Source organism: Grammomys surdaster, unplaced genomic scaffold (assembly GCF_004785775.1).
Source record: "Grammomys surdaster isolate TR1022 unplaced genomic scaffold, NIH_TR_1.0 126059, whole genome shotgun sequence".
Lineage (NCBI taxonomy): Eukaryota > Metazoa > Chordata > Mammalia > Rodentia > Muridae > Grammomys > Grammomys surdaster.
Genome location: NW_021620869.1, coordinates 4,212,195 through 4,236,944, shown reverse-complemented (window position 1 = coordinate 4,236,944; position 24,750 = coordinate 4,212,195). Strand labels below are relative to the sequence as shown.

The 24,750-nt window shown below is 46.7% G+C and overlaps 1 protein-coding gene across 5 annotated transcripts in view; it reads left to right on the top strand.

Annotated features, from left to right (window-relative positions):
- Positions 1–24,750, top strand: part of Lrrfip1 (LRR binding FLII interacting protein 1) — a 129,086-nt gene that overhangs the window by 87,195 nt on the left and 17,141 nt on the right. For 3 of the 5 annotated variants that reach the window (XM_028755437.1, XM_028755433.1, XM_028755434.1), the window contains 4 exons: positions 14,818–14,853; positions 15,526–15,651; positions 18,915–19,085; positions 21,121–21,213. In XM_028755437.1, the coding sequence (XP_028611270.1) occupies positions 14,818–14,853; positions 15,526–15,651; positions 18,915–19,085; positions 21,121–21,213 (426 nt within the window). Of the gene's footprint in view, positions 1–1,525; positions 1,604–3,451; positions 3,497–4,780; positions 4,847–6,774; positions 6,853–14,817; positions 14,854–15,525; positions 15,652–17,005; positions 17,078–18,914; positions 19,086–21,120; positions 21,214–22,388; positions 22,482–24,098; positions 24,192–24,750 lie in introns of all 5 variants that reach the window. The other 2 variants (XM_028755436.1, XM_028755435.1) reach the window with 2 other exon arrangements.

The window sequence follows — 24,750 nt, the reverse complement described above, 5'->3', positions numbered from 1 at the left end:
CGTATGTGGATCCTGCTCCCCACGACCTACGTCACAAGTGTCTCTTGGAATGGATGTTCTACTGAACTTCTGAGGAGTAGTTAACATGTGTGCTTCCTTCAAACTTACCCCACTGTCCTGTATTTAATGCACATTGTCACATTCTACCCTGAGTGAACCAATGGTATGCTTGTGTATATTGTTTTCCAGTTAGAACTATCCCGAAGGAAAAACACTTAAAATAGCCCAGACCTTCTTACCTCCTTTCTGAAAATGATACTCGTTAGGCTTTGTACACTTTGGGGAACTTTGTCAGGGATGGTCTAACCTTGGCATGGAAATCCAGTCCAGTCTAGCTATCTGCATACACTGATGGGCATTGAGCTGGACAGGTGATTTCTGTTAACTGAAAAGTCCTACCAGCTGGGGCTGACATGTCCCAGGTAAGGTTCATCTACTCACCAAACCAGGGAAAAGCAGTTTAGGTAGGGGAGAACTGAGTGAGCCCAGATAAGCCAGCAGGGTGGGATTGCCTCCTGAGTCTTTTTCCTAGAATATAGTCCATCCCTGGCCAGGTCCCACTGTCCCAGTAAATGGGTCATCATAAACCTTAATTAAGAGGAGAGACTGGAGAACTCCTCGGCAGTTGAGAGCACTGGCTGATCTTGCAGAGGACCAGAGTTCCATTCCCAAGACCCACCTGGCAGCTCTTTCCCATCTACAGCTCCTGTTCCAGAGAATTCAGCGCCCTCTTCTGGCCTTCATATGCACTGGGCATGCACGTAGTACATTTTTATACATGCACACAAAACACCCAAACCCATAAAGTAAAAATAAGTAAATTTTTTTAAGTTAAGAAATAAAGAGGAAACAAAAAAAAATCCCTAAGGAATTAAAGGTTCTTCCCAGGTAAAACAGAGCCCATGTCTGACTCAAGTCATAGAGCAGAAAGCATCTGAACCTTAAGACTTATGGCAGAATTAGAGCTGGCTGTTCAGACATAGAACACACCGTTCTCCAGACTGGATCTCGGGATCCTGATACTTAGCTTGCCAGTATGCATGCCTGATTCACTCTTACTGTGTAACGCCTAACCAAAGGGGTGAGACAGGAGGCTGTCCCTGGTGAAATAGCTATTACTAAGCAGAAGCTGAGGTCCCTATATGGTTCTGGTTAGGAGTTTCCCCCATCAAATCTTAAATATCAGATGTCAAATTACAAAGACTTAAAAAAAAAAGAAACAAAAACATAATGATCTTTGCATGCGTGTGCGTTTGTGTTTGTATCTGTGTGTCCGTGTCAGTCATTCAATCGCACACTGAAAGTTCTGAGTTTATCTGATGTAATTGTTCTGATTCTGTCAATAATGAGCTTCTATTCCTCTAACCATCCTTCCCTCCCCCTGCTCAGCAAGTGCATGCCTGGGTCATGATATTGTCAAAGGCAGTTTTGCCTGGTATGTCCAGCGCTAATCCACCTGTGACATGGAGTGATTTCCCGTCTCCCCACCCTCCTGACCTGACTTAACTGTTTTCTCTGATTGCAGGGACTCTTTTGCTCCGACCTTGGCCTTCCCAGCACCGGCCTTGCTTCCAAACCCCTGTCTACCCAGAATGGAACCCGGGTCTGTTCCCCTGCCCTCTCCTCTGCAAAGCACTTTGCGGCCAATGCACTTAGAGGACACTTCAACCTCTTCAGTGTGCAGTCACGGGGCAAGGCTTAGGGCTGTTTGGTTTGGCTTGGCTAGTTTGCTAGGACTTTTCTCTATCTCCTAAAAATGTAATTTAGGACCTAATATGGAAAAATAGGAGGATTCTGTGAAATGTATACTCAAAGAAACAAAACAAAAAACAACCCTCCAGCCCAGAGAATTGGTCTCTTGGGTTTCTCTGTTTCCAGCAATTGTTCCATATTTGGGGTTCCAATTTGCTTTTTTAAAAAAAAAAAAATATTTTTCTTTTGTAAACGTGTCCAGGAAACAATCTGCCAGATCTCAACGCACTCTGCCTCCTGCATCTTGGGCAGAACTGGGCATTTCTTTGACTCTGACCCTTTCCTGTTTTCTCAAGGCCAGGATTCAGTTCCAAAATGAGCCTTTGTTGCCTTGGGCTTTTGAGCTCTGTTGCAGCACAAGGGCGCCATGTTAGGAAAGTGTGTGCAGAGCAGACACTTTTGAGGAGGTTGAACTGTTCTCTCCTTTGCAGGCAGACTCAGCTGCTGGAAGGTCTGTTGTTTGTCCCTACACTCTTCCCTGCTCTCCTCGCCTGTACCTGATGCCTCGGGTCTGTACATAAGTCCTGACTCATCTCTGTGGCTGGATCCTGTACCTCAGAGGGCTGCCACTACATCCCAGCATCAACCTTGTAGTTCTGTGTTACTCTGTACTCTAGGTGTGCGTCCACGTAGGCTTTTGGATGTTCATCCCTGAGCAGCTAGCAGCCCTCCCCTCCTTTGTGTCTCCCCTCCTTTGTGTCTTGACTGGGACCTGATAGAAACAGTTGTGCCCTTCCCTTCTTCCTTCCTTTCATGGCCCCCCGCCCTCCCCCCTCCGTCCCGCCCTTCCTTTCTTCCTTCCTTCCCTACTTTCTTTCTTTTTTCTTTTCTTTTTCTTTCTTCTTTTTTTTTTTTTTGAGACAAGGTTTCTCTGTACCCCTGGCTGTCCTAGCATTTGCTCTGTACACCAGGCTAGCTTTGAATTCAGATCCTCCTGCCTCTGCCTCCTGAGTGCTGGAAGTAAGGGTGTGTGCCATCATCAGCCAGGCAGTCATAACCTTTCCAATACAATACATTCTTTCTGTAGTTTTTTTTGTGTACCTGAGGGCATAGTTCAAGGTCCTTCTGCCACCTCTAATGTCTGAACCCAAAGGTACTCATGCCCCTCAGATAAAGTGGTGTGTCACTTATATAAGCACACCTGCCTGTGAACTTTAAGTCATCTCTGACTCAGTCATGATGCCTAATAAATAAATGATGTGCAGTTGTTGGTATGCCGTGGTCAGAAGCTGATGCGGGCAGAATCTGCCCCATTAGTACAGATTGTTTTGTTTTGTTTTGAGATATTTTTGATCCTTGGTTAGTTGAACCCAGGAATGCTGAACCCTAGATATGGGGTTGAGCTGTGAGGTACCTGGGTGGCAGTTAACCAGTCCCAGTGACTGTGTACACCTGTTGGCTTTGCTTCAGGTCTTCTTCCTGCATCATCCGAAAAGAAATGACTGAAAAAAAAAAATTCCAAAGATGCCGAGGAAGTTTGTGATTTTAAAGTTAGAAACTGTATTGTTTGTCTTTTCTGTAAATTTGGGGTTTCCATCTGTCTGATCCCCTGAAAACACAATCAGTATCTTAACTTTGGCTTTTTCTTCTAACCACCCTGCCATAGCTACTTAGTTACCAGACCTTTGTTGGCGGATCTATTGCTATTGTCTGTTGTTTTCCCAAGATCTAAAGCCTGTGGTTTGCTTTCTTCCTGCAGCCCTTCGTTCTGTGCAATGCTGCCTGGCCTGTGGGGAGTTACCGGGTGTGTGTGCTCCCCACCCCTGCCGCGGGTGCTCCCCACTCCTGCCCTGGGTGCTCCTCACTCTTGCCATGCATGCTTCCCTTTGCCTGCTGCACATGCTCTGCCTTCCAGCACCCCCTGTTTCCTGCCTTGCTGGGGAAGTGGCGCCTTACTCACACCTCACCCACACTTTGTGGTCTCATCACTCAGATCTGGGCTTTCATGCTCCCGACTGCTGACAATAGCTGTCACCCTGTTCCATCTCTCCTTTCGGAAGACTTGTTGAAGGTTCTTAGGAAGGAAACAATGACAACATTTACCTAGTAGAAGAAAGACAGATGGCTCCTGAATGCGTTGACAGGCATAACAGATTCCAATCCACTTTGCCATAGTACTTTGGAAATTTCCAGTTTTAAATGTGGGTTCTTACATTCTGCAGAAAACTAGGTTTTTGAAGTCACTGTGTTAATAGCTGTGAATTTCCACCACAGTGCACACTTAGGAGGGGTTAGGTATGTATGCACAGCTAAGCTGGCCAGTATTCTCTGAAGAGGAATAAGGAAAATTAAAAGTGTTTTTAAATGGGACAGAGTTTGACATCATTGCCTGAGTTCTCGTAATCTTTTTTCTCGATGATTAATTGCATACAAATTTCAAGGTAATCAGCTACTGTTTTCTGCATAGCAATCCTGAAGAGATATAAAGTATCCAACATCAAAAACGATAATTACTAGCTGGGCAGTGGTGGCGCACACCTTTAATCCCAGCACTTGGGAGGCAGAGGCAGATGGATTTCTTTAAGTTCGAGGCCAATCTGGTCTACAGAGTGAGTTCCAGGACAGCTGGGGCTACACAGAGAAACCCTGTCTCGAAAAACCAAAGATAAATAAATAGATAAATAACCCGATAATTACTGTGATGTTTTGTTCCCAAGCCAGTTCCCACAAGAATAATTGTGTAAACAAGGTGCACAAGGGTGCTTTGACGAACTTCAGGATGTCCCAGTTACTTGCCTTCCGTCTTGATTGGCCATTCTCGTGTGAAATGTTTCCCAGGATAACAGTTTCTAATGCTCTCCTGGAGATTAAATTGCATGCCGACTAATGGCAACTTCTCTCTTTTGATTTCCATACCTTTTTGTTCTCTGTGGCTCTCCGAAGAGCTGAAGAGAGTGGTGTAGAGCCTGCATGGTGTTTTCCTGAGTCTCTCCCTGACACGTGTCACACCTGCTAACCTTGCCTGTCCCTGTTTTCTGTGTGGTCCTTTGAAAGAATGCCCTGTTCTCACAGTCTGTTCCCATCACAGGCGTCCATGTTGGATGAGAGTAGCCTCTATGGGGCTCGGAGGGGAAGCACCTGTGGTTCTCGAGCAGTAAGGCACTTTTCATGTTTCCCATCATGCCTCACTGTGTGCTGCATGACCCAGGGGTGTCTGCTGGATGGTGACTGATGTCACAGGAGGAAACCCTATATGTGTTTTCCTTTGTGATAAAGGTCATGGATGATGGAGTCAAGAAGTTTTTGCTTGTTAATTTTGTGTCCTCCCGACTCATCGGTTTGTACTGAGGTCAGAGGGAGACTCGCCTCAGTTGGGTTTCATCTGCTTCAGTCCCTGAGACTCCCGAGTAACGTAACGAGTAGTAAATTTCTGAACCTGAGAAAAGGAGACAGAGGGGTTAGACAGACCCTCGGGGTTGCTGTGACTTTGCTGCTCCTACTTTGCAGGACTTGTCACTGTCCCCTCACACCCTTGAGACAGCCATTAGTTGCATGTGTGGCAACCTCATCTTGTCACCTGGGAGGGGATTCCAGCCATCCGAGCATGAATTCATCCAGGAGGACTGTTTCTAATAGGAAGTGAAGTAGAGACAGGCCCTGCGTGCATGGTCTCTTCTTCATGGCAGGCACACCTGTGTGACAATCGTAACAATCTTCACATGGTCAGTGAAGTGGAGGTGGGATTCAAACTCAGAGCTTTCAGGGTCACATTAGCTCCCCACTGGCCATCCTGACTCCTAGACATAGGTGACACCTGACGCCTGGCAACATGAATGCTTCTCTTCCAAAGGGTCATGTCAGGCCAGCTAGTCAGAGCTGCTCTGACTACGGATCCTTAATTGGGAAGGAACAACATGACACATGTTCCGATGTCTCTGAACATCCCACACCTGTGGGCAAACTTGTCTTTCTCCAGTGAAGAAATGCGGTTGGGAGGCCTCTGCAGGCCTGACCATGCTGGCCACAGCCCTTTAAAACACCTGGTGCATTTGTTTAACCCTCAGTTGACTGCTGGACGTGAAGATAACATGAGGGACCTGCAAACATGGTCTAGCTGCTAACTTTCAGGAGGGTCAAGTGAGGTCAGCTAGTCTGAAAAGTGTCCTCACCCAGGAGCCTTGGGCTGACAGGAAGCAGCATGAGGAATAGTCCCTTCTACTGTGGCTAGTGCCCAGCCCGAGTCATTTGTCCATCCATTCAGCAAGTGTGTCTTGAGTGCACCGGGCTTCATCTGCTCAATGGAGAGTCACTGGAAACTGACTAGATGCGTGCTCTGCTCACTGGGGCTGTCTGTCTGGTGGGCAGACAGACAGACTGAGAAATGGTACTTGAAACAGGATCATAAGCATCTTTGAAGATCCAGAGTCCTTACAGTTCGCAATGAAGATGATGCTTGCTGGCCTCTCAGCCCAGAGTTCAGTCCAGCATCTGTCCCAGGGCAGGTGGCTGAATCTAAACTAAGGTTTAGAGGCTACAGCCTGGTGTCTGTCATCTTTCTTAATCAGAAGTTAGAAAGACTGAATGGCCAGGAAGACAGGTCCACGTCCAGAAAACAGGTCCTCCAGTTTCTACCTGGAAAGGTGACAAAGAAGCAAAACCTTCCCTGCAACCCCATCCCCCACTCCCTGTCCTCACTTGTTTCTGAGCTGGGATGCAGCTGAAGGCAGCTCGGGGATCTCAAAAACTACCACTACGTATCCAGCAGGCAGTTTCGGTGAACACATAAGATGTTGTACAGACCCAAGCTGGATGATGCTTGGTGTTTTCCTGTATCTGTATCCTGTGGAGAACACAGTTGTTTCTTATCCTTGGTAGAAGTTTACCTGAGCACTCGGCAGACGTGGACTCCTTTCCCAAGCCTAGTTTGCTCCCTAATCCTAACCTCTTTTTCCTCTCAGCTGTGTGTGTGGCTAACCCCCATGCTGACTGAAGTGTGATCTTGGTGGCTTTTGTTCTCCTTGCCTCTTTGCTGACCCTGTTCCTTTGTTTCTGCCTGTGCATCCTGTGGTGGCTCTGTGACAGCCCTCAGAATACAGCGGCCACCTCAACTCCAGCTCCCGGGCCTCTTCTAGGGCCAGTTCTGCGAGGGCCAGTCCTGTGGTAAGTGTGCTTCCTGCCTTGCTGCCCTTTAGTTTCCTTCCTTTCTTCCTTCCTCCCTTCCTTCCTTCCTTCCTTCCTTCCTTCCTTCCTTCCTTCCTTCCTTCCCTCCACTTCCCTGTCCTTTTCCCTTTGCTCCTACCCCTTATCCTTCTGTCCCTTAGAAATGACCGCTATCTTTGAAAATCAGCAAAAGATAATGCTAGAAGCCTCTCATTTTATTTCAGCTCTGGGGTTGGGAAAAGGTTTTGGGTTTAGAAAATGCTCTTTGGGGGCAGGAAGGGGGATGTCTCAAGGATCATAACAGAAAGGAAGTTATTAATGATGCTCAGAAATGAGGCTTGAGAGGGAAAGGCCATTCTGGGCATATAGACTGTAGCTGCATGTGTACATGTACTATTTTTGACAATTTAAAATTTCGGAGGCTTGACTCTTCACGTGGCCTTTAAAGTAGTGACGTTATCAGACCCTGACAAGTTTTAAAATAAAGTACAAGCCTGTAAATGTCTTGCCATTCTCATTACTGCTTAGGTTACCTGTTGTCACATTTACTCAAAAACTGCTTAGAAGGTGTCACTGGGACTATGCTCTCCTGTCTGTGGCTCACCATATACCAGACGTGGCGGAAGGAGCCACGGTCAAAGGGCAAGTCCTACACAGTTCGACACCCAATCGGTGGCTTTCTTTGAGGCTCCTTTATCATTATCTAACCAAGAAATTGTTTTGTGTATGGTTGTGGGATGTGTGGGGAGATATCTGCTATCTTCCTTTTTTACTGTTTGCATGAATATTATGGGACAGAGCCTCTCGCCAAGCATGGTTCTTGCTGATTTTCCAGCTAGTCAGCAAGTACCCAGAATACTCCTGCCTCCACGCTAGGATTACAGCTGTATACCACAAAGCCAGCTGCTGCTGCTACTGCCCCGCCTCCTCTAATTCCTCCTTTTCCTCCTCCTCTTCTTCTTCCTCCTCTTTCTCCTCCTCCTCTTTCTCCTCTTTCTCTTCCTCCTCTTCTTCTTCCCCCTCCTCCTCCTCTTTCTCTTTTTCCTCTTTCTCTTCTTCCTCCTCCTCTTCTTCTTCCCCCTCCTCTTTCTCCTCTTCTTCCTCTTCCTCTTCCTCCTCCTTCTTTTTAAATGCTAGAGATTAAAGTCAGGTCCTCATCATGCCCCATAGCAAATACTTCACCAACTGAGCCGTCCCCCAGCACCCCATTTTTTCCCTTATGGCCCCAAATGGCCTTTAACTCACTATATAGTTGAAGATATCTTTGAATTCCTAATCCTCCTGCTTCTACCTCCCAAGTGCTGAGGGTTACAGATGCATCACACCACACCTGACCAGACAGTTTTGGCTGCATAGGGAGACACACCCAGGCTGCAGGAACTCAGTTCCTGAATACTATACTATCCAGGTTGGTTCCTGCATCCCAGAATGCAGGGGAGCCAAGATATACCACTTGCATAGATGAGCTCATTGGTTTTGTTTTCTTTTTGAATTCTATGCAGACTTTTACAGCTGTGAGGTTTCCTGCTAGAATCCCTTGCAGCTATGCGCCTCCCCACTGAGTTCAATGGCCTCATGCCCCTCCCCTCTCCCGTTACTGTCTATTCTTTACATTAGAATGGCTATCCTGAGCATCTCAGGTTCTGTGGTAGTCTAATTTATACAAACTAATCCATGAGGAGCCTTCAGATTACTCAGAACAATGTTTGTTCCCATGGTAATTTAGTGTAGAATCCTTTTCCTTGTGCATAATAGTTGAGTGTATACTTGAGGAATAAGTGGAGTGTTTGTAACCAAAAGAAATCTGTAGCTTTACTTTCAAAGATTCGTAACAACCACCCCCCCCCCCCCGCTTCCACCCCACCCCACTGCCCCAGCAATGACTGTCTGGGGTGGCTGATTTGTCATCATTAGGCGTGGCCCTTGGATTTATTTAAGTATCAAGATGAGGTCATGGTGTGGCAACGTTCATGGTTTCTGTGATTGGAAAGACTGAAGATCCTTTTACTGTGTGTGTGCTTTCCAGATCTGTGGAAAATTTACACACATGAAACAAGTTTGGTTGTTCTTTCTTCACAGAGAGGTGCATTGTATTTCTTGGTCTCTGCAGCCTATGAGGCAAGAGAAGTGATCTCTTTGTGTCATGGGGAACTGGGAGTGTGATCACACTTTCTGCTCTGTGCTACTGTGAGAAATGCATCAACCCAGCAGGGCTCTGTATTCCTTCCAGTGATGGCTGCTTAGTCCGTGTCAGAGGGAATCAGTAGATGTCCCCCGGCCCTCCCATCACCTGGTCATTGTTCCTTGCCCTAAAGATCCAGTGATCATTAGTTCTGTCATCATTTAGTGAACAAAGGTCGGATCACAGATGTGTGGAAAACTGGCTGGCTTCCGGACTCAACCTGGCACCTCACATCAGCCAGGTACCTCCATACTGACTGGGGAACCTCTTGGGTGTGGTTCTCATGTGCAGTGACCCCTCTACAAATGGAGGGCAGTCTCCAGGAAATTCTTCAGTCAGTGGGAGGGCCACTAGCCTTTGCCGGGTCCCTCTCCCAGGCCTGGCCCTGACCTATTCCTCCCTCTCAGGCAGGAAGACCCACAAGACTGAACAGGAGCTTCTGGGTTTCTTCCCACCAGCAAGGCTAGACACGCTCATTGACACTTTGTTAGCAGCTGGTCCAAATTGCACACCCAACTTCCCAGTGCAGTGATAGCCCCAGGACACAGAAAAGCATGATGTTAATGCTGGACCTGAATCTTGGAAACAACAGGAGAGAGGGCTGGTTCCATTCTTTCTTTGTGTCTTTTTAGGCACCAGGATGCTGGATTTGTCACCCTCTGTCCTTGGGACAAACAAGGATACAGTGACCTTCCCATCCTGGCCTCTGCGGGAGACCCATGCAGTAGGATGTACAGCAAGGCAGGAGTTAAAAGATGAGGATAACATGTCACAGCTCCCGCTCCTGGCTTGGGATGAGGAGGCAGACAATCTCCTTCAGTCAAAGCAGGAAGGAACAGCCTCCTGAAAGGCATGTTTTTGCTTGGTTTGAGCTGCCCTAGCCATAATAGGACATAGTTGTTGGTGTCCATGTTGGTTCTTGGAAAATACCCCTGGCTTAGTACTTCACCAGGGGTAATTACCAGGAACCAAGGACAGGGATGTCCTTGAGAAGAAAATCCAAAAGTCAGCTGTAGCCCTCAAGGCTTTGCAGCTTACATCTGTCAGACAGGAAGTGAGGCAGTGCTACACGTTGGGGGCAGGGCGGTGAAACTGAAGAGCAAAAGTCACCAGAACAAAGGAAGTGATACTTCATTCCCCTTTAAGAACATGAATAGACCTCTGCGTCCATAGGCTACTGCAAGGGCCGAGACTAAAAGCTTGGGACTCTCTCTCTTAGGAGAGCCAAGATGCATCAGCCCGAGTGTAAGTGGCAGGAGACAGTGTTCTACCTCATTCTAGCACCACTCCAACCCTTTTCCCCCACTGCTACCCCTCTACAACTCCGTCCCCACCTCCACTCAGCCTTTCCATCCTAATTAGTGATAATTGTCAGCACAGCCTAGGAACACCTGAAACAGGAGTCTCAATGGATTGTCTTTATCATGTTGGTCATGTAAGAGAGTCTTTTAATTGCTGTAGGAGGTGCTGCCCACTTTAGGCGGCACCATCCCTAGACAGTCCTGGATTTTATAAAAAAGCTAGCCATGGTTCCTACCTCCAAGTTCTTGCCTTGACTTCTTCCCTCAATGACAGACTGTGTCCTGGAGGGCACAAGCCAGATAAAACTTTTCCTCTCCAAGTTGCTTTTGGTTGGAAAGCCACAGAAAGAAATGTAGGAAGCGCACATATGTGTACACACACACACACACACTATTTTCTCATGTTAATTAAGCACTTAGAATATTCTGGTCATGAGTCTACAATGTTAGGCAATGCAAACCTGCCCTTGCCCTTCATGGGATACACAGACTGGGCCACAAGATGTCCATCAAATAAATAAACATAAGCATCAGCTGCACCTGCACGAACCATGAGGGCAGGTGTGTGGAGAGAGGCGGAAACTGGGGTTGGAGGATCTAGGCTTGAACCACAGCCAAGCAGAGCCAGGTGACACCTAGGGCATCCTCCTCATCTAAGCCCTACAGCCCACTGGAATCCAAGAGCTCTTCCACCGTTCTAAAACATCCTTCAGGAATGTCTCGGGCAGAGCCAGGACTCTGCTGTCTGGTGTACTCATAGAGAACTGCTGAGCTAGCTGTCTGCCCATTTGAATTTGAAAACAAAGACCCCTGTGATTCTTGTTGCATAAAGAGGCAAGGCAGGGTCCAGGTACAGGGCAAGCCTGCACCTATGGGTATGAGACTGGATTTAAAACCGATGAGCCACCAAGTATGGTGGCTCATGACAGTAATCCTAAGACTAGAGAGGCTGAGAAAGGGGGAGCCTGATTTCAAGGCTATCTTGGGCAACGTAGTGAATCTCAGGCTACTGTCAGTTACATAAACTGTCTCAAAAATAGAATTAGAGCCAGTGAGATGACTTAGTGGGTCCTTGCTGCCAAGCCTGATGATCTGAGCCTGAACCCAAAGGACACACATAGGAGGGACCAAGCCCCACAAGTTGCCCTCTGACCCCTCCCCCAAATGTGATGGCATGCACACATACCCCTAATAAATAATAGACAATAAAACCAAAAATCCCCACCCTAATGGTAAGCCCCACTGTTACCGACATCCGAAGGGAAGCAGTCTTTAAAACGGGTGTTCCCTGAGCAGTGTTTGCTGTGTCCCTTGTTTTGAGAGGGTCACTGCAATGGGAGCCTGTTTGTTCTCCAGGGTCTTGCTGTGCCCTGACTGGGAGTTGGGACCATGAGGCTAGGTTCTCTTGTAGCCAGCCCTGGCTTGGGTCTCTCTATGTTCAAGTGATCCATCAGATGGTGACATGCATGACAATGTTTAAAATGTCATCATGTGACCCTCATAAGAAACCCACTGAGATGGTGTGGCCTAGACTCATGTGGTAACGTCCTCCTGCGGAGGACTTGGTTTTGGAAAGGGAGGTGGAGTTGCCGTTGTCTTTGCTTCCACTGAAGTTTTTTAGAAGGGACTAATTTTTAGGAGGAAAAACAATTTAGAGGAAGAAAATTGAAACAACTTCTTGCTCAACAGCCCAGCATGGCATCAGATTCAAATCCTCCTTCCTCAGCCTCTCAGATGTTAGAATTACAGGAGTGTGCCACCAAATCTGGCTGCCATAGATCTTAGAGATGTCTTTGAACACACTTAATGGTAATCATAAAGGACTCCGTCATTTAGAGTCCTGTTAGTGTGACATTAATCTCAGCTGCTGAAAACTGGGGGATGGTGATAAAGAAACAACTCAGAGGGTCACAAGAGTCCTGTGGCTTGCTTGTCCCACGTGCCTGCTGTGTCCAACAGCAGCCCTTGAGTTCCACCCTTCTGTGACTACCTCTGGTGGCCTTGTCTCCATGGCAGCCTTTCCACCAGTCACAGAGCAGCTGTGAATGTGTGCTATTATTTTCAGAGGGGCATGCTCTGTATCAGAGTGAAGCATACTGTCTGGGTTACTTATCTGTCCCTTTGTGTCTGGGGCTTTATGAAAAGGGTACAGCTGTCTGCTTTTTTCAGAGCCTGATCTGAGACAGACCTGACCATAGACAGACCAGGTCAGACTGCCATCTAGTGGAGCTTCTGGGAACAGCAGATCTGTGGGGACCTTATGGGGGCCCAGCAGCTGGCTGTTTCAAAAAGTCTGGCAAAAAGATTCACCTTGTCAATTTGGAAACAAAACTGAATGCACTATATGCTGAAGGGTACATTTTATGTATCTGTATTGAGAGCATCTGTGCAGTTTTTAATTTTTCTCTGCATGGTATACGTTTCCCCTCCCCACTTTTTTTTGTATTCTGCGTTAGTTATATATTTTAGAGCAGAGACTTTTTTAACTATGGGAAGTGCAACCTTTATTTTTTTTTTTATTGACCTTTTTGAGGCCATGTAACTCAGGGTGGACTGGAACTCACTCTATTGACCTGGCTGACTTCAAACTCCTAGAAATCCACCTGCCTCTGCCTCCTGTGTATTGGGACTAAAGATACTCATCACCACACCTGGCCAGACTACGGTTTAGATTTTTTTTTCTTTTCTTATTGATAGCTTGTGAATTATAAAAGCAATTATGTACCAGTTACTAGCGTAAGCCCTTTCATTTGGAGGCATAGATCTTTGGAAGTGACCATATGGTTATCTGGGCTCTATATTTTCTATGCAGTATTTATTACTGATGAGCAGGAGAAACCGAAGTTTTTAAACCAAGGAGTGAGAAGCCAGCTGGCTTCTAGGTGTTAGTCTGAGTCTGCTAATCCTGGCTTTCAAGGCTGGTGAGGCTTAGGGGTACAGTGGTTGCCTGGCATGCACCAGGCATTGAGTTCCATCCCCAGCACTGCAAAGCTGGACCTGTATGTTCTGTCTTAGGTGAAGTGCCTGTTTCACTTTGGGCTCATTAATATTCATCCTTCAGACCAACTTACCTAAGGAACGAGGCTTCCGTCCCAAAGGAATCGGAGAGTGGATGCCAGCCACCTCTTCTTCTCTTGTATTCCCGAGTAGAATGAACTTCATTTCCTGCTCAAATCATCCTGGCAACTCAGAACATGGAGTAGAGAAGTTGAGGCAATGGCTCAGTCAGTGAAGAGCGTGCAGTGATGACCTTAGTTTAGAGATCTCAGCACTCATGAAAGAAGCCAGGCACGGCAGTTAATGCTCGGAATCCCCACTGTTGGGGAGGTGGACACAGGAGGAGCCCTAGGTCTACTGGGCGGCCACTGAATCAGCAAGCCCCAGCTTTGGTGAGAGTCCCTGCCTTACTAAGGTGGAAAGCTACCTAAGATGACACTTGTATCACATTCTGGCCTCCACATGCACACATATGCTCCCAAGCATGAACATATATACATGCATACATACCCATGGAAAATGGAGCAGGGCTCTTCAACTCTGTGGACAGTGAGATGCAACTGTCTCAGTCAGAGCCTGCCTTAGCACCCCAGAGTGTACAGTTAGGCCAGTGTGAACTTCACATCTGAAAAGGTTCAGCCTCTGGTGATAGTCCCGCACATGAGCAGTGGCTGGCTGGGGTGCACTGGTCTGTGCAACAGGGCCTCTGAGTTCTTGCCATGTGCTAGTTAGACTCAGGAGACACCTAGGTAAGAAATGGGCATTGGAGGTGCCCACTACTCTTGTGCCTAGTGACTATTTTCTCTTGCTACTCACGCTGTCTGCCAGCTATAACCTCAGAGCACGGTGGTGACGTCAGGGCTACCCATTATAAACCTGCACAGGTGTCCACAGAGTCCAGGGCCACTCAGATTTGTGAGTCTGAGGTACAATGTCACTCATATTTTGGTGAAAACTCTTTGTTAAGAACTAATGAACTTGGCACTGAGAGGGAAGCATGTTCCTGATGGTATTCTAGCATGGTGCCTGTGTGACTGACTTCCCAGAGGGCCAAGAACAGAACTTGGTCTCATAGTACATGTTGAGCAAAGGAAAAGATAGTCCTTAAGTCAGACTCAGCCTTGGTCCCCAAGACACCCTCTACCCGAGGTGGGTCCCTTAGGGCTCAGCACCAATGCGCACTGCTTTTAGCCTCATAAGCTGCTCTGAGTTCCACTGAGTCTTCTATCTGAGGGGAGGAAGGGCCTCAGAGAGACATCCATACAGGAAAGATGAGGAAAGCCAGAGTCTCATAAGAGTTTCTCTTTTTAGGTTTTAAATTACAGCACAAGCTATCGTTTCTTGATTTGTGCAGTTGGTTTGTTTTTGTGTTTTGTTGGGTTTTTTTTAGCATCATGTTCCAGATCGATATGGATCTTTGAAATGATCATAGGAGTCATAATTCAGTGCTTTGTAATATTTGACAGCTGTCTGTTTCCCCCACAGGTAGAAGAAAGACCAGATAAAGACTTTGGTGAGAAGGTAAGAGATTTCTGCAAGCTTCTGCCTTCACTTAGTTATTAAACTAGATGGTCCTGGGTGAGGCTGACAGGAACCCAGCTACTTGGTATTTAAAAAAGTGAGCGAATGACTGAGGCTACTCAGTGGGCCACACAACATGATGTCATATCCCCAAAGTTGAAATATGAGGGACAGTCTAGGGCTAACTAGATACCCATGAGGCATCTCTGAATGAACCTTTATAGTGCTAGCCAGAAGCCCACAGGAGGCAGTCCAGTAGAGAAGCTGAGTTAAAGAAAAGACGCTCTGGGGCCAGAGAGATGGCTCAGCGGGTAAGAGTGACTGCTGCACAAATTGATGGCCTGAGTTCAAATCCCCAGCACACATGTAAAAAGCTGGGTGTGTTCACACATACCTTTGACCCCGGTACTGCAGCTGGCCATCTAGTCTAAACAAAATGGTGAATTCTGGGCTCAGTGAGAGACCTCATCTCAAGGGAATTCAGTGGAGAGTGGTGGAAGAGGGTCCCTGGCAGCCTTCATTGGCCTCTATACTGTCCCCTACACATGCACACACATCACACACAGACACGATCACCTGTGGAAGCTAAAATTGAAAGAAAAGGTTCTAAAATGTTCAACTTGTTGGTAATTTTGGTTTTACCTAATCACATCTGATCTTCACCCATTCCAGGGCTCCCGTAACATGCCCAGCCTGTCTGCAGCCACACTGGCATCTCTGGGCGGGACTTCCTCCCGGAGAGGGAGTGGAGATACCTCCATCTCCATGGACACCGAAGCATCCATCAGGGAAATCAAGGTAAAACACTGGGTTCGCCTGTGACTTGATAGAAGCCCTTGGAAAATTAGTCTTGGATTTACAGAGACTTCATTTGTGAGGTTCGAGAACAATCCCATCTCCTCTGCCTGTCTTAAAATATGGCGTTCACCTAACACTGGACAGAGCTCAGGCAGCATCCCCGTGGGAAGCTGGCTTCACCTGACTGTACACAAGAAGGAGGAGCATGAGTCCTCCTCCGTGGTCTTCATGCTGTGCTCTCCGTGGGCCATGCTGTCTTTCACCATGTGCTAACACATGAATATTTGCTTTTCATTAGACACTGGGACATTCTGGTCCCCTATCCCCACATCCTTGTTCCAGGACCACAGAGGAGATTGCCCATCCTCTGGCGTCTTTCCCCTTGCCTGGAGTGTGTGCCCTCCCTTCTGTCTGTAGCATGCCTTTGGTAGACTCCATCACTGTATTTCAATGGTGGTTTTTCTCTTTGCATAACACAGACGATATTCTGTTAAACCTTTGACACCAAGGATGATGCCACGTGTTGATGACCTCCTCTGTGTAGTAGAAAGACACACAGCCCAGCGCTGTTTGTTAATATTAGTACTACATGTTCTGTTAGGTAACTGGTGCAACTGTGTCCCAACCGGGGAAGGGTTGAGGGTGGGTGACCAGAATGTCATGTCCTTCAGAGAACAGAGTCAAGTCAAACAGAGGGTGTGAGAGGGCTGGGTTTGGCTAATTTTGTGGGAGAACTTCCTCATACTCGGATCCGGCTCACAGGGATCCAGCTAAGCAGACAGATGACATTTGCCAGGAGAACAGAACAGGGTCTGGAGCAGCTGCCAGTGTTAAGTCTAAAAATGCAGCTTCTGTGTTTTAGGAGTATGAGGATAGGTGTTTTTGTTTGTTTTTTGTTTTTTTGTTTTTTTTTGTTTTTTTATTTTTTATTTTTTTTTTTGGTCTGCTCCCCTAAAATGCCGTGTACTGGACCTGAACGTTCTCAGCTACCAACACTTGTTTTCTCGATGGGCTGGAGTAGGGATATCATTCCAGTCCAATTTAGACTCTGCTCTTGGGCATGAATACCATTCATTTGCCTGGCAGATGTTTGCCAGGAGACTAGCTCAAGGCAGAAACTCTGCCCGGGTACCAGGAACCAAGGTGGATACTGGGGTCTCTGCCCCCAGCAGCTCACTGTTTCTGTGGTGTAGGAAGACAGGGAGTTAAATTATTGTCAGAGTTCTTTTGAATAATTGTTGTTTAAGGTTTACTATCTTGTGTGTGTGTGTGTGTGTGTGTGTGTGTGTGTATGCACATGTGCTCTGCCATTTCTCTCCCTTGATGTCATTTGCCTTTTGTGCATTTCCTTCAGGAACTTAATGAGTTAAAGGACCAGATTCAGGATGTAGAAGGCAAATACATGCAGGGACTGAAAGAGCTGAAGGTACCGGTTTATGGAAGTGTGAGCCCATGACACTAACCTACCTTAACTTTAAATAGCCTCACAGAGGTCCCATGAGCATGCTCACTGTGAAGGGCACCAGCTGTGGAAAGTATAGAGTCATGGGAATTCTAACATGGCATGCATCTGTCGTCTTTCAAATGTAGTTTCTGAACACAGTGAGTCCCCAGTGGAAAAGGTGACAGACCTAGTCTCTGATGTGGAATGGTACTCAACACCCTCCCCCTAGGCTTAGAGCCAACGTCTCACTTTGAAAACATAGCAGACACACACCAGAGGGTTTTGCTTCTCTTTACTCTCCGTCATTCTCACATACAAGTGTCCTCCCGGTTTGCTCTGCTGAGCTCACTAGAGCCGCCCTAACGCATGTGCTTTTGACGCATCCTGGTTACTGCATGCTGTCGACTTTTACTTAGGGGAACAGCATCTGAGAGTGTATGTGTGTGCACTCCTCTCAGACTGTGAAGGACATCGCCATGCCAACAGGAAATGTCCTGTCCCTGTCCTTAACAATGCTGAGGTGAGCAGGTGCCCAGGGAGCTGGTGCCAAGGCACATGGTAGCCATAGCAACAACAAGCTCAAGACAAGTCTGGAATCAAGCAGTAGATACAAATCAGTTACTTCTTTCTCGTCTTCTCAGAAAGGCTCCAAGAAATCATCTAAACTCCATAGCGACATGCACCAGACAGTCAGGTGGCATAAGTGACATACTAATACATCATGTTCATAATCATTTCTATATAATAGAAAAATGAAGGTCCTGGCTTTTCACTCACCTAAAATTGAAACCAAAAATCAACTGAGAGCCAATAATACCACTTTGGGTTGTCACGGTGTATACCCATAGTGGGACCAGTGCTAGAGTCCGCAGGGCCTCTTCACAGCTCTGACTTGAGCTGGTACCTCTTTCTTAGACTCTGGGCAGTTCAAGCTGGTGACTGGCCCCTCTTGCTCTCCTGGCTTCACTCTCCTGACATTTAAATTTTGGAGCCTGCAAGAGCGAGAGCCAAGTTTGGGCACTGCCAATGTTATCTTTACAGCCTCTCTCCCACGGCTGTCCTTTCAAACAAATGACCTTGGACATTCCAGGAACTACCCAGTAAGACCTGTGTACCTTGTTTTATTTCCCATGAGTCAGAAATCTGAAATGATCACAGATCTTTTCCTGGTTCCCAAACCTAAAGAGGGAGGCCTAGCAGTGGCTTGTGGCAGGGTTTTATTTCCATCAGTAGCTGGCTCGTTCACATTGAGTAATGACTTCAGAAACCCACTGAGCTGCCAGGGCCTGTGGTGGGAAGATTCTGGCTGCTGAGTCAGTCACTGGCTCTGCTGCCTCCCCAAGCAACCCCTGTGTCCCACATGCTTCCTTGTCTTAACAAGAAAAGAGATTGTTGTCTTAGTTAACTCCTACTGCTGACGAAGGAAACTTAAGGGAGGAGGGATCTTGGCTCACAGTTCAAAGGTACAGTCCATCATGGCAGGGACATTCTCGTGGCAGGAACAGAAGGCGGCTGGTCATAGTGCCTGTGCAGTCTGCAAGCAGAGAGCAAGGAGTGTTGGTTCTCCCTTTCTCCTTTATGTACAAGCCAGGATTCCTGCCTAGGGATAGCTTATATTTAGGGTGGATCTTCCAGGCTCAATTAACATAGTCAACCTAATCCCTCACAGGCAAGCCATAGGCCATATCTGTTCTTCCCCGACAGCTAAAAGGTACTTGTCCCAGTGATGGGACATTGAGAAGGGGGCTCTGTGCCTTCTCAATGGTACGAGACTTGTTTTCCTTTTGCGAATTTTGAAACGATGGCCTGGTTTCTTCAGGACTCGCTGGCTGAAGTCGAGGAGAAGTACAAGAAGGCTATGGTCTCCAACGCCCAGCTAGACAATGAGAAGACCAACTTCATGTACCAGGTAGACACACTGAAGGACATGCTGCTGGAACTGGAAGAGCAGCTGGCCGAGTCTCAGCGGCAGTACGAGGAGAAGAACAAGGTAAAGGCCGCCCACTGTGCTCAGGAATGGTCGGGGGACTGTGTAAACACTGTGTACATTATATTTCTGAAGGATTGTTATTTTTGTTAATTATGTGTGTGTTGGGGGTGGGGTAGGTGCAGGAGTACACTGGCTTGTGGAGGCCAGAGGAGTGTGTCAGATCCCCTAGAGCCAGAGTTACAGCAGTGGTTCCCAGTCTATGGGATGAAACACTTTCACAGGTGTCACACTGATCAGATATCCTGCATATCAGATATTTCCATTACAATTCATAACAGTAGCAAAACTAGAGTTATGAAGTTAGCAAGGAAAATAATTTTATGGTTGGGGGTGAGCACAATACGAGGAACTGTATTAAAGGGTTGAAGCATTAGGGAGATGGTGAACCACTGAGTCATAGGCAGTTGTAAGCTGCCTGACGTGAGTGCTGGAAATCAAACTCAGGTCAAATACTGTGAGAACAGTATTTGGGCTTAACTGCTGAGCCATCTCTCCACCCTGCGTTTATGTTTTTTAAAGCAGTGATTCCCCACTTGTCTGGAAAGCTCAGAGTCTGAGAGTTACAATGAACACTATACCTTGTCACATATGTGGCAGCGATGCCTGTGTTCCCAGCATGTAGGAAGCTGAGGCAAGACCAGCTTGGGCTACTTAACAAGGCTCCATCACCAAACAGAACAAAGCAACCCCAAGGGTGAGGGGAGATAACTCACTCTGTAAAAATGTTTGCTACACATCAGAGTTTAGACATCAACATCTATGGAGGCACCTGCTTATAATCCCTGTGCTGGGGAGGCAGACAGAGGGATTGATCTCTGGTGTTTACCACATAGCCAGATTAGCTTAATCAGCTAGCTCCTGACCACAAGAAACCCTTTCTCAAAAAACCAAGGTGAAGTCTGGAAAGATGGCCCAGGGCTTAAGAATGCATGCTATGATATAGGGGGCCCGTGTTTGGTTCCCAGAACTCATGTCAGGTGGCTCACCAGTGCCTGTAACCCCAGCTTCTGGAGATCCACATTCATGTACACAGACCCACACATATACACATAGTTAAAAAAATAAATAAAAATAATAAAATAAAACTCAAAAAGAAAAATAATCTAGATAGACAACTCCTAAGAAATGACACCCAATTCAAAGTGAATTTCTGGTTTCCACATACCTGTGCACATACTGTACACACGCACGTATGTACACATACAAATAGACATATGTGTGTGTGTATATATATAATATATATAATATATAATATATAATATATAATATATATGTGTGTATGTATGTATATGCCTATAAAACTCAGAAATTTAGGCTCTTTTCTGAGTGACTTAAAATGTTAGCATGCATAGTTTCAATGTGTAAACTATTTTTTTTTACTAGAATGTTTTACTAGAATATTGGTCTTTTGCACGAAAATAAAACAACCATGAAAAGACATGTATTTGAAAGAACAGACATGCTTAAATAATGCACAACTAGGTGCTTCCAGATTTCCATGCTAAAATTCATTTCCCGCCTTTGATTTTATGTCAGCTTCCTAGGGTATTAATGACAAACATCAAAGATTTTAGGAAAGTCATATTGTTCTATTCATTTGGAAAAGGCGCATCAGTTACTCTGTTTCAATAATCATACCTTCTAAGCCCAGAGAAGGGCAGCTTGCATGTACTTTAGGATCCACTGGGACTCACAACACAGAAGTGGTTTTGCTCTTGCACACTCCTGGTCTTCAGCCTAGTCATGGAGATCATAGCAGAAGCCTAGAAAAAGGTCCTAGGTTGCATCTTAGCAAGAGAGGAATTGGGAAACATTCATCTCCTGCACACACTCCTCAGATTAATCTTAGAGGGAACTGTCCGATTGCCCTCTGTAGAGGGCACAGGAATGAGTTTGTGTTATTGTGTGCCTTGGAAACAGCAATGACATAGTAAAGGGGTGTTTGTCCTGAGGGAAGTATGGCTCGTGAGAGCATGAGCCTCATGACAGGGACATGCCGTTGAGCTGCACCCTCAGCGCCACTTCTCATCCACAGGAGTTCGAGAGGGAGAAGCATGCCCACAGCATCCTGCAGTTCCAGTTTGCCGAAGTGAAAGAGGCCCTGAGGCAAAGGGAAGAAATGCTGGAGGTAAGCAGCCACTGCCTTCTTCCCTTTCTGTTGATTCCTTGCTGTTTTAGCCCAGGCTGCTAGGACAAGATACTGAGGATTTGGTGGCCTTGACAACAAGTGTATATTTCCTTACTGTTCTGGATACCAGAGTCCAGGTTGAGGTTGGGCGCAGCACCCTTTCAGTGTTCAATAGGAACACTCATCCACCCTGGGACCCACCCTCCTACATCATTTAACCTTAATACTTCAGACCTTATCCCCAAACACTAGTCACCTTGGAGGCCAGGGAGTCAGTTACAGCTTTCCTTAAAAGCCAGGGTTCGGCCTAACTTTCCATCCCTTGAGGAGCCAGCTCCTCCCATTGGTAAAGAGTCTCACTCTGGTGCTCTTGTGTTTGTCTTGGGAGATGTGAAAAAATAGCCCCCACCAAGGTCCACATCCTAGTCCCTAGAAGTTGTAAATGTGAAAAAAAAGATTGAAAAGGTGAGGTCAAAGACCTTGATCACCTGTGTGGCTCTGACATAATCACAAGGGTACCCACCAGAGGGAGGCAGGTCAGATGCCAAGGTGGGAGCTGTCTGACCCAGTGGGGAGTTAGGGTTTGTAAAGAAGGCACACAAGAGAGTGTGGGCAGGTTCTAGGAACCAGAGAAAACAGGCTATTGATCCTCTCCCCAAAAGATTCTTATTTAACACTTTCAGAACTGTAAGAGAGTATATTTGTGTGATTTCGTGAAAGTTGTGGCTGTAGGAAACCAGCACAGGTATGTACCATGTAACATTCTGATCAGCAGGGGGACACACAGATGACAGTGGCCCCATGGATTCTATTACTTAGTGGCATTGCACATCATTTTCTTACTCCATAAGGTTTGCAGACGGTGAGCTCGCCTTCTCAGACTGCTGTCCTACTGCTAAGCAAAACATGACTGTACAGGGTTAGGTTTTTGTTTTTTTAACATATTCAGGACTGTGATTGATGGCTTTGAGGTAAGATATGAGCTGAACTGGTTTAGTACTGGAACTGAGAGTAGAACATGGAAAAATTCTAACATGCTGATGAACCTGGGGTTCATGAGATGAGATGCTTGTTGGCTGCCTACTGGTCTACCTCTTCACCCCGGTCATCCAGCACTGACCTCTTTTCTCTGTTTAACTCTTGTCTGCTTTCTTTCTGTCTGTTCCTTTCCTCAGGAAATCCGACAGCTGCAGCAGAAACAGGCGGGTTTTATCAGGGAGATTTCTGATCTTCAGGAAACGATAGAGTGGAAAGACAAAAAGATAGGGGTAGGAATCTCTCAAGCCTTCACCAAACGCTCCCAGGGGGCGGGATGCTTAGCAAATGAGGCTCTTGCAGAAACTTTGGTTTGGAAAAAAATGTTTGCATGAGTGTGTGTGTGAGACCCACATGCGATACAACATGAATAGCATGTTGGCTACTCCGGCTTACCCAGGTGGATGCGACCGTAGCTGGGTATTTGCAGTTGTCTCCCTCCCTGAGGCAGCAGAGTAGCCTCCTTGCAATGAAGGCCATGCAAGGAGAGAGGCTCTGGGCAGCTCAGTATGGAGGATCAAATTCTAGAATGCCCTCAGGGGTCATGTGTTGCTGTGGGTATCCATCCTCAGCAGAGAGGAGGAAACAGCCCATCCACGTCTAAGAGTGAATAAATAGGAAGAGTGGACCCCCAGCCAAGTCACTGCTGACTCATAGTAGCACATAGTACCTAAAAAAACAGCAACTCATGTGACAGGGCCCCAATACAGGTTCAGAGGTCATATGTCACATCATAAAAATGTTCACAATATGGAACCCCACCATTCCACTTTGACAAATTCACAAGCCTTGGCTAAGAGACTGTGTGTTCCTCTCTGTGTGTGTGTGTGTCTGTCTGTCTGTCTGTGTCTGTGTCTGTGTCTATGTGTGTATGCATACACAGACAGGTACAAACATCCTTTTCCAGGACATATTTTAGACAACAAATACACATACTCGATGTCTAAAAATAGGTTAGGGGCAAGGGACAGGGTTGCCAGGAATGTGCAAGCACAAGGGCCTGCATTTAGTCACCAGACCAGACATGGTGACACATATTTGTAACCCTGGCACTGGAGAGGCAGGAGAGCTAGAGATAAGGACATTCCTAAGGCTTGATAACCAGCCAGCCTACTCAGGGAACTCCAGAACAGTAAGGGACTCTGTCTTTAAAACAAAGGTGATGGCATTTGATGAATGACACCTGGTACTGTCTTTCGAGCTATACACAGAGACCCAAGGAGACATGCACACTTGAACAGGAACATAAACACAAAAATGTCTAAAATTATTGAGTAGGGTTCTGTAGCAACCATTCTCATTCTGTATTTATCTCTCACTAAAAGGACTGTGTAATCCCTGTTAACTCCCCAGCACCATGTTATAAGATGCAAACAGAGCTAGTGCCAGGCACGTACCTTTAATCTCAGCACTGTGAGGGTGAACTCCAGGCCAGCCAGGGCCACACATTGAGATCCTATCACAAAACCGAACAATACCCCTCTCTAATTAATTAATAAGAAAAGAAAGCCAGGCTAGACCGTAATGGGATATCCTGGGAATGTGGCTTGCCTCCCATGTGTGAGGCCCTAGGTTCAGTCCGCAGTACTGCAATGAGAGAACAAAAGGCAGAAATGGCAGTTAAGAAGCAGCCTTCCTCTATAGCATCCCTTGCTTAGAAATGCTAACGTGAACAGTAGCTGGCCTAGCCTGTCATAAACCCAACATTGGTTTTTTCTCACTGGTACCCTGGTGGCAGTGCCTCCTAGTCCCTGCTTCTTACTTACTCTCCTATCTGTGCTAATCTCTCTCTCTCTCCATCTCTCCCTCTCCCCTTGCCGACCCCTCTCTCTCCTCTGCTGCACACTCAGGCATTAGAAAGACAGAAAGAGTTCTTTGATTCCATAAGGAGCGAACGAGATGATCTTAGAGAAGAAACAGTCAAACTGAAGGAGGAGTTGAAGGTACGAAACCAAAGTGCAGCCTATGAACAACGCCACAGTGACAGTCTAGGTTCTGTGGGTCTGTGGCCACGGGCACTGGCTCTGTTTTCATCACTGTCCTGTTAATAAAGGCGAGCTTTCAATGAACTATCCCCAGGAGGCAAGTGATGCCAATGGCCGTATGCGCTTCTGCCGAGACCATCAGGTGTTTACAAGCTGAACAGGTCTGCAAAGTAGCTCAGATTTCTAGCTCTGAGTTTGGTGTTCATCTGAATGGTTTCTTACCCTCATTAGAGTGTATGTACTTCCTTGTTTAAGCCTCTTGTCGAGGACTTTCTTAGCTGAACAATATCTGGGGTAAGTGGGTAAGTGGAGGGATCCCACTTTTCCATCAGATCATAGAAAGGACAAGTTTCACATCTTGTAAGGGCCACACCAAGGGAAACCAAGCAGGCAGTCCTGGGTGGGTTCTCAGACTGCCGCAGCAGCAGTGGTGTGTGGCTATGGCAACATCCCACTGCCCCCAGACACATGTCAACATCATTTCCCGAGTTCCCCAGTCAAAGTCAGAGCAGGTTAG